The sequence below is a fragment of the Sinocyclocheilus rhinocerous genome, unplaced genomic scaffold (genome assembly GCF_001515625.1).
Source record: "Sinocyclocheilus rhinocerous isolate Xijiao unplaced genomic scaffold, SAMN03320098_v1.1 scaffold300, whole genome shotgun sequence".
NCBI lineage: Eukaryota > Metazoa > Chordata > Actinopteri > Cypriniformes > Cyprinidae > Sinocyclocheilus > Sinocyclocheilus rhinocerous.
The window spans coordinates 421166-430856 of record NW_015654065.1 but is presented as its reverse complement, the minus strand read 5'-3'; the positions used below and the strand labels follow the sequence as shown (position 1 = coordinate 430856).

Sequence of the window (9691 nt, the reverse complement as noted above, 5' to 3'; positions counted from 1 at the left end):
CCGTCTGTGGCAGGTCCATATGGGGTGCACCGCTACAGGCTCCTTCAGCCTTCTCTTCCAGTGGAATGAGCTTCCAGAACACACTCAGTCTCTCCCACCTCTCCCACTGGAGCCCATCTCACCCGTCAGCTTCCCTCCAGAACACATTCACTCTGTTCCTGTCCTTGTGCAGCTCGTGCTGTGCTTGTACCAGCCTGATCTGCTTACTGTTTGAACCTCTTACCATAGAGCTAGTTGGGGTTTGACACTGGCAGATGTGGATATCTAGAGAGACACTGAAACATAAAAATGATCACTCATAAAAAAAGTAATATTAGTCAATATCTACTATACATACACAGTGGGGTTCAAATTCAAATTCTGTAATTACAAATGATGAGATCACCATAACAGTATGAATGAAAACAAAAAAGTTATATTACCAAAGCTGCATTTATTTTATTTAAAAATTGATTTTAAAAATTGATTTAAAAAACTAATATTATTGCAGTTAAAAATAATGATTTTCTATTTTAATGTATTTACAAATGTAATTTATGCCCTGTTGGCAAAGCAGAATTGTCAGCAGCCATTACTCCAGGCTTCAGTGTTGCATGATCCTTCAGAAATCATTCTAGTGTGCTGATTTGTTGTGCTGCTTGATATTTTTGTGGAAACCATAATATTTTTTTCAGGTTTATTTGATGAATAGAAAGTTTAGAAGACTGCATTTATTTAATAAATGTATGCCTTCACTGTCATTTTTAATGCATCCTTGCTGGAAAAAAAAACAAAAAAAAACAAATCAATCCTACCCACCCCAGACTTTTGAACTGAAGTGTATATTTATAATTTATCAAATTAATATATTATTTTACTTCAGAAAAAAATAAAGAAAAAAATAAAAATTCTAAAACTCCGGGTTTTATAGATTTTAAATTGGTCTCAGACATTTAGGCTCCACTGTAGGTTGCTGTGGTATTTTTATGCTGGAAGTTCTTCATGCATGCTGCTACAGAACAGTAGTGTTGATAAGAAAAGAAGCAGTGACGTCTCTCCAGACCTCCTGCTCATGACCTGTGTTAGAAGCAGGTGGCTGGACATTCTTAAACACACTCCGGTCACACAGAGCCGCGCAGAACGTCAAAACTCATCAGCCCACGGTAGAGGCGTTCCAGACTGCCTGACCATCCGTCCTGCCAGCACATTCATTCACCCAGCCTGTCCTCACAAACACAGTGCTTGCTAGCTTAGCAGGTAATAGGAAAATCATTGATGAGCATCTGGACAGCCTCAGGTGTCCCAACCCGACTCAACACCTTGACTTGCCCCTTTACCCTTGGGTTCATCACCAGGCCAAATGGCCTTCCCCTCATTTTGACCAGCTATCCAGCCTCATTGCACAACAGGTTGATGCAGGGCCGGCTTCAAACACCCATATGTTGCCCACAGCTGGCCCACATCTGGCCTGGGCTACCCAGCAGAGAGTCTAAGGAGTTGTTTCCTAAACGCCCAACATGTTTTTCCGCTAGATTTACCACAGGGCTAGCTGGGAGGAAGGACAAACATATCTCCGCAGTGCCACTGTCCTCCAGTCTGGAGTATTTAGGGTGGTCTTGTCTGGTTCTGTTCTGTGCATGTCTGTAATTTCAGTCATTTTGAGCATGTGGCATTAAATGTGTTTGAAGGACATCAAGATATAACAAGTGCTTAGGGATGTACTGAATTTTAGGTCACTGTAAATGATGGTCATAATCATAAAGGCCATAAATTGCTGTTGTTGGTTTTAAAAAAACAAGAAAATCTTGGCTGAAAATTACATTGAATTGGATGTACTGTAAATACAAATGTTTTTTTTGGAAAGTGCATACATACGCAAACATACATAATTTTCTGGGATTACTTTTAATGGTTTCATTATTGAATATTTGCATTTTGCATGAACTTTTGTATAACCCTTAATTTTACTGAGAACATTTTGTCCATTTTAAAATCTCCATTACAGAACACTTACATCTTAATAACGTAAACTCGTCGCCAGCCTGGGAGAATCAAACAAAATTCACATCAACAGTGAGCAAAGCTGGTATATAATCACTCTAAAAGGACTTTGTGGTATAAGGTGGTTCTTCACATATTAAAATGCGGAAATTGAATACTTAAAGGCTCCATTTTTAGATTTTTAATTACATTTTTCAGTTCTTTGAAATCTTAGAGAAATAAATTCCAATCTTGGGTTTATAATTCAGTAGAATGAGAGAATTGGTGAAAGTCCGGACTATCTTTATATATCTGTTTGCGTGTGAAAGCGTACGTGTGGCTTGCGTGTGTGTGACCGACCTCAGCTGGTTGAATGATGAAATCAAAAGTGAATGAAAGTTGTCAGGGAAAAATAATAGCTGCCTCTAAGATCCTGAAACCTCCCGAGAGGCAGCGAGAGTCACCTCATGCAGCATCAGAGAAAAGGCCTTGAGAGAAGATTATGTCCATTCTTCTCTCGTCTTTACTCGTCTATATGCTGCTGATTGCTTTTTGTGTGTGGCTAATTGGTGTTTGCGTGGCTTTGGCTCCTTTTGTCCCTTTGGATGTATTGTGTGACAGGAATTATCATTCTCTGTTCAGGGCCCCTCGCTTTAAGGGTTACCAGCAACAGGACAGTCAGGAATTGCTGCATTACCTCCTGGACTCCATGAGAGTGGAGGAGACAAAGGTGAGTGCACGATTAATTTTTTCATTTGATTTATTTAAAGAGTAACTTTTGGCCCTGTTTTCACCTGGGATCCGTCTCATGTAATACGATCACAAATGGTCAGTCGAGATCATCATGTAGACCTGGCAGTAATGTGCATCTTATCTTCTTTAACCACTTGTGATTTAATTTTAAGGGGAAGGTCAAAAAAATCATTGCTTTTAAGACCATATTCAGATTATAAATAATAAAATAAATAGTAATATAATTATAATTAATATAATAATAATTTAATAATAAATAATTTAAAAACTATAAAAATATATATTTAAAAACAATTCTTGCTTAATTTAGGTTTTTTAAAGTTGATCTAAATATATATATATATATATATATATATATATATATATATATATTAGTTTTTAAGATGAAACAAATAAAAAATATTTATACACTAGTACTCTACCGTTCAGTACAATTGTTTTTTTATTCTGCGTAGATGCATTAAATTAATCAAAAGTGACAGAAATAAATATTTATAATGTTATATGTTAGATATTTAGATTTCAAATCAATTCTACTCCAAGAATTCTGAAAAAAAAGTTAGTTTCATCAAAAATATTAAAAATGCACCGGTTTTCAACATTAATGATAATAATGCATGTTTCTAAAGCACCGCCATTCAGACTTGTGAATGTGGACAGTTGTGCCACTTAGGAACCTTGCAAGTGGCGCGACTGGCCTCATTGTGCATCCTGGGAAACAGTCAGCTGCTTGTTGAGGCTTTGTGATGGAGGACCGTCCCCACCTCCCTCCCTCCACACTTAGGGGAGGCTGAGGGGGAGAAAACAGGAAACAATCTGGTTTAAATGTTCCTCAATATCGCGTACTTCAGTAAATTTACAGACAGCATGTACTGTCTCTCACACGCACACACACACACATATATAAGATGCATTAAATTAATCAAAAGTGACAGAAATAAATATTTATAATGTTATATGTTAGATATTTAGATTTCAAATCAATTCTACTCCAAGAATTCTGAAAAAAAAGTTAGTTTCATCAAAAATATTAAAAATGCACCGGTTTTCAACATTAATGATAATAATGCATGTTTCTAAAGCACCGAATCAGCATATTAGAATGATTTCTGAAGTATCATGTGACACTGAAGACTAATGACTGCTGAAAATTCAGCTTTAGAAAATAGCTATTTTAAATTGTAATACTATTCATAATGTTAATGTTTTTACTGTTTTTGATTAAAGAAAAGCAGCTTTAGTGAGAATAAGAGACTAACTAAAATAACTAAATTATATTTGAATTTGTATACCGATTTAGAGATCTAAGCATGCAAAAGTTAAATATACAAGTATATACAAACAGACAAGATTTTGCACAAAAAAAACTATCTTGTCAACTTTAAAAAATAGTTGAGGTTACAATCAACATCATTATGATTTTGATTGTTTTATAAAAGTGCAAAATGCCTCATCTCTCACCTACAGTGTGCAACGGAGCTGAGACCCCTTAAACCAGTCACCAAACATGGACACCACAATATTTATGTTGATTAGCCAATAGGATCCCTGGTCACAATATGCTAATTAACATCACTGAATTATCACCAATTAGCTGTTGAATAAAACTGCTAAGAATGGGGTGCTCAAGTGAGCTCAACTTCTCAAGAGAGTGTGGTGGCCTAGTTATTTTGGGGTGTGTGTGTTTGTGTGATTAATTAGTGTGTGTTGCAGCAGGGTCCGACACAGATGGGGGTTTGGGGGGTTGAGTGGCTGAAGGAGTGGGATTAACCAGGCTTTTGACCTAAATAGCCCGTCCCGAGCGTGGGGACGGGACAATGGGGGAGACTGATCGAGCCCCACAGACATCGCCACCACGGCCAATTATCTATTGATTGGTGCTATACTGTGACTGTGTCTTCTAACAGCTCTCTCACCAACACAGTCACTGACCATGTCACCTCTCATTAAGACCACAGGGACACTCGCCTTCACAAGTCTTTATGCCCACACATACATGGGATATACAATGCATATGTGTTGCTGTGTATAATAAGTGAAGCACACACTTACTTTTCATCACGTACACGTGTTCATGGCCTTGCGTTTGCTTTGGTTTATTTACCACAACAAAAACCTGAGGAAAAAAGAACACATCCAAGGGTTGAAGAGCTTAAAGTCTGAAGGGGAAAATGGCCGTGACTTATTTAATTTGTTTCTAGATGTCAAATTCAATGTAATGAAAACGTCAACATTTGTTTTTTTTTCTTCTTTTTTTATTATTTAATTGAAACGTTAACTTTTCATTATTAAAAGATACAAGCTGTGATACTTTTCCTGTGCCTCTATTATTTTGAGCATGATAAAAGGAGCTTTTTGTGACAGCAACTGTTTGAGCTTCATTATCTAACAAAGTGGCATCACATTGTGTTTACATTGACAGCGCATTAAAGCAGGCATCCTCAAAGCCTTTAACAACCCCACAGAGAAGACAGCTGATGAGGAGACCAAACGACAAGTGAAGGGTGATCAGTCTATGTTTCCGTCACCTGCATTTCACATCATTCAGAACAATATTGCCATCTAGTGACAGCTTGTATTCACAAGATTAAAAAAAAAACAATGACCCTATTCACATGAAAACATAATTTAAAAAAGGATCTATTATTTGTGTTCTGAGTTGTTTGAATGTGTTTTTAAATAACATAAATATACTGTGTATGACATATATCAATTTTAAAATGTTCTACAGCTTATGGGAAGGAAGGAGTGAAAATGAATTTTGTCGATCGGATTTTTGTCGGAGAGCTGACCAGCACCATAATGTGTGAAGAGTGTGAACATGTAAGAGTTTCTCTTTTTTTGTAATGTGCAATGTCCACATACAAAGCCAGATTGTATAAATTGTTCACGTTTATTTACAATAAATTACAATTTTATAAATAAAAATGATGCATTTTAAATGTTACAATATTGTAAAGTGTATACATATCAGTTTCATTTATAATATATGCCTTTTAATTTACTATAATACAATGTAATATGTATACAATATATAATATGTAGTACAATTTTTTTTAATAATACAGTGACTACTAATTGTAATATGTGTAACATGTTTATATGCTTCACTCCTAGATTTCCACAGTGAAGGAAGCCTTCATTGACATTTCCCTTCCCATCATAGAGGAAAGGGTGAGACCCACAATTGTAAAACATCTGTTTTATTTGCATTTAATAATCTTTCAATTCACTAAATGTGCTAAACTGTCTTGAATTGAGTGATGTCTTTTGAGGGTTTGTTGCTTTTCTTGCTCAGATCTCTAAGCCTACAAACCCTGGTAGACTAGGGAAAAGTGGGCGGGAGCAAGACGGTCCGGCCTCCCATGATGACTCATCAGCTACCAATTCACAAGCCAATAGAAACAGCAGGAGGTTGAGTGGACTGGTAGGTGGAGCCAATATTAGAAGAGAGGCATTGATAGTTCTTATACACTAACGTTCAAAATTTGTGGTCTGAAATATTAAGATTTCTTAATGTTTTTGAAAGAAGCCCTTTATGCTCACCAAGGCTGCATTTATTTGATCAAAAATACAGTGCAAAACTAATATATTTTAAAATGTAATTTAATCCTGTGATGGAAATCTGAATTTTGAGCAGCCATTACTCCAGTTTTCAGTGTCACATGATCTTTCAGAAAACATTCTATTATGCCGATTTGGTGTTAAAGAAACATTTCTTGTTCTTGTTCGTGTTTCTTTTATAACATTTATAAAAGGCTTTCACTTCTGATCAATTTAATGCATCCTTGCTGAATAAAAGTATTAATTACTTTAAAAAAAAATTTTTTTTTAAACTTTACTGACCCCAAACTTTGGAGTTGTAGTGTATGTGTTTCCTTGCTTCGTTGGTATTTTTTTTATTTTTTTTTATTATTAAGTTTTGTACATTGGCACAAAAACAAAAATCATTCCAATACAAATTTTTACACTTTTATACAAATCCTAATTTAACCATTTTAACATCGTAATGATATGGAAAAAGAAGAGAAGAGGAGGGTGAAAAAAAGAAAGAAAGAAAGAAAAATGGGGGGGTTTGCTTTCTTATTAAAATAATTAATAAAAGGCTTCCATGCTGCATAAAAAATTTTAGTTTTATTTTTTATGGAAAATCTTATCTTTTCAAGTTGCAGGTAGGACATAACATTTTTAATCAGTGCCGAGCAGTGGGGTGGCTCTTTCTGTTTCCAGTTGAGCAAAATCAATCTACGTGCTAAGAGTGTAACGAATCCAAGCATTATATGTTGGTTTTTAGATAGCTCCATATTATCACTACTGACACCAAAAACAGCTAAAATTGGGTCTGGATCCAATTGCTTTCCCAACACTTCTGACAATAAATGAAAAACTGAAATCCAATAATTACTAATCTTAGAACAACTCCAAAACATATGTCCTAGTGTGCTTCGTTGTTTTTAACACTACTTTATGTTTGTTTGTATGATGATGCGCTTAGAAGCTGCAGGGTCGCCATTCGTCCACTTCTCATGATGAGAGAGGTGCAGATTTGGTTTCTAGCCGACAAGAGGAGGAGCTCTGTGTGGCTGGGCGTGGCCTGGCCAGTTGCCGGGCGGATACGATGGGCAGCCAATCAGACTGCAGCGAGAAGGATTCCAACCTGCAGGACAGCAGTAACGATGCGGACAGCGAGGCCTCCGAGAGCGAATGGTCACCACGAATCCCATCTGTGTCCACTCACAGTAGCACATCAGATAAAGTCTCAACCGCCACGACTTCAGCCTCAACAGCACACAATCCAAGTCTAAAACCAAACCTGAGCCCGAGCCCCGCTCCGCAGGGTGGCGCTGTAGAGCAGCTTGTCAGTGCTGTGTCCAAGCTAGGCCTGGTGCACACTTCCACTGATACTCTACCTGTCAGTCACAGCCCAGAGGAACCGTCCGAGGTCCGGGAGAGAGACCGTCAGCACCATCAAGGGGCCTTCCAAGCCCTCTGTCACAGTTACACCCCTAGCTCTAAAGAGTGCTCCGTACAGTCTTGCCTGCATCAGTTCACCTCTGTTGAGCTGCTGATGGGCAACAACAAACTGCTCTGTGAGAACTGCACAGAGAGAAGGCAAAGGCAGATGAAGAGGAGTGGTATGTATATACATATGAAATATATGTATATATAGTTGCATATACTGACCACTACGTAGTAAAGAAGTGTTGCTGAAAGATATACTACCTTTAATGAATACAGTAATATTCAAAAGATTTTTTTTTTTTTTTTTGCAAGAAAAAAGCTACCTGCATATTTATGCTTAACAAGCTACATTTATTTTATTTCAATATATATTATTTATGTATTTATTTATTTATTTTTCTTTATCAAAAATTTCTCTGGAAATTGGTCATAAATCCATTTGATCTGACAATTTATGGATTTTACACTGTGTAAAGTGAGTGTAAAGGATTTTACACACACTTTTTTTAACCGAAATTGACTTAAGGCAATTGTTTTAAGGCACAATTGTCAAATTTAGGTGGTTTGGCTGAAGTCATGTAGTAAAAACCTTACATTTGTAATGTTTTTTTAAATTAAGTTACATATAAAACAATTAACATGCTTTAAAATTTACACACTTTTTTAACCTAGCTATGTGTATGCCATTCTTCCTTATAGCCACCATGTTAAGCATTGCAATTTCTTTGTCAATTTCTGCCTATTCATTCATTAAAAAATGACTTTGTACTGACTTCATAAACAATGACTTTATGCTGTCCAGATAGGATTTTTAGGAGCTATTACAGAACACGGGTGTAAATCTTTATGTAGGAATAAATTAAATAAAAAACATAGAATGCTATTTTTATGGCTGATCAGAAATACTGGTAAAAGTGTAGATCAGACTATGTTGTTTTTATGTTTCAGATAAGAAGGCTGAGAAGGTGTACACCAGTGCCCGTAAACAGATGCTCATCTCGGCACTTCCTCCAGTGGTCACTCTTCACCTTAAACGATTTCATCAGGTATGAATCCTCAGCGTTCCTTACATTATAACCTGCTTTCGCCATTTGTGTCGCATAAGTACTTTTTGTGTCATTTCAGCCAGTTTGTTACCTAAACACGACTGCTAGATGTATTAACACCATCAGACATAAAATGTAAATTTTAATTAATGAAATGCCCATTGTCGTTTTCCGAACCTATTAACCAAGCATAGTTTCAAGAGAAAAGAAGAGCTCTGGGGGGAAATATATATATATATATATATATAAAAAAAAATTTCTTCACAAAAGTAAACTTACCAATGCTTCAACTTGTTCCTTGTGCCTCTGCTCAAAGCTGGCCTGGTCTACTTTACTCAGCTGTTCTGGGTGCAAACCAATCAGCTCAGGCTGCACCTTCTCTAGCAGAGCCTTGACCTCCCACTCCTGTCTCTGTTTAGAGCTGCGGAACGGGTTTGTATCAAGAGCATCAAAATTTGGTTCCCCTGCACCTGGAGTGACACAGAAAAAGCAGGGAATTTTCTCTCTTTTTTTATTCAGTTATAAGGGAACTGTGACCTGTAAATTTTTTTTGTGACATTCAACCCTGCAGCTCTGTAATATACTGAAAGAAACAGATAAAAAATGCACTACTTCTCATGGTGATGCACATTATTTGTGTTGTGTGTGCCAGTACGTACACTGCATTTTTTCTCTGCCAAATTGAAGGAATAAATTAAAGGAAACACAATACATAAATATGTCCTCTAGATGTAAATGTCTAGGGAGCAGACAATGGGTTGCATTAGCAACACTTCAAAGTTTGAAAATAACACTTCCAATATATCTCTTCATTACTTTAAAGATTTCAAGCAATTTTTTCGTAAAATGAATTAAAGACTTGAATAGCTCTGCTCACAAACACCAGAATATGGAAACAACTTTTAATGTACCTTGAATGAATGAATGATGCATTTATATAGCGCTTTATTGTGTATTGTTGTACACCCAAA

At 36.4% G+C, this 9691-nt stretch overlaps 1 protein-coding gene across 1 annotated transcript in view; it reads left to right on the top strand.

The window, feature by feature from the left end:
• The window catches only part of usp45 (ubiquitin specific peptidase 45), a 39778-nt gene that overhangs the window by 24361 nt on the left and 5726 nt on the right, over positions 1 to 9691 (top strand). Inside the window, exons 9-15 of the mRNA XM_016523452.1 lie at positions 2602 to 2689; positions 5135 to 5216; positions 5444 to 5535; positions 5830 to 5886; positions 6011 to 6139; positions 7208 to 7847; positions 8623 to 8720. Coding sequence (XP_016378938.1) covers positions 2602 to 2689; positions 5135 to 5216; positions 5444 to 5535; positions 5830 to 5886; positions 6011 to 6139; positions 7208 to 7847; positions 8623 to 8720 — 1186 coding nt within the window. The remainder of the gene's footprint in view (positions 1 to 2601; positions 2690 to 5134; positions 5217 to 5443; positions 5536 to 5829; positions 5887 to 6010; positions 6140 to 7207; positions 7848 to 8622; positions 8721 to 9691) is intronic.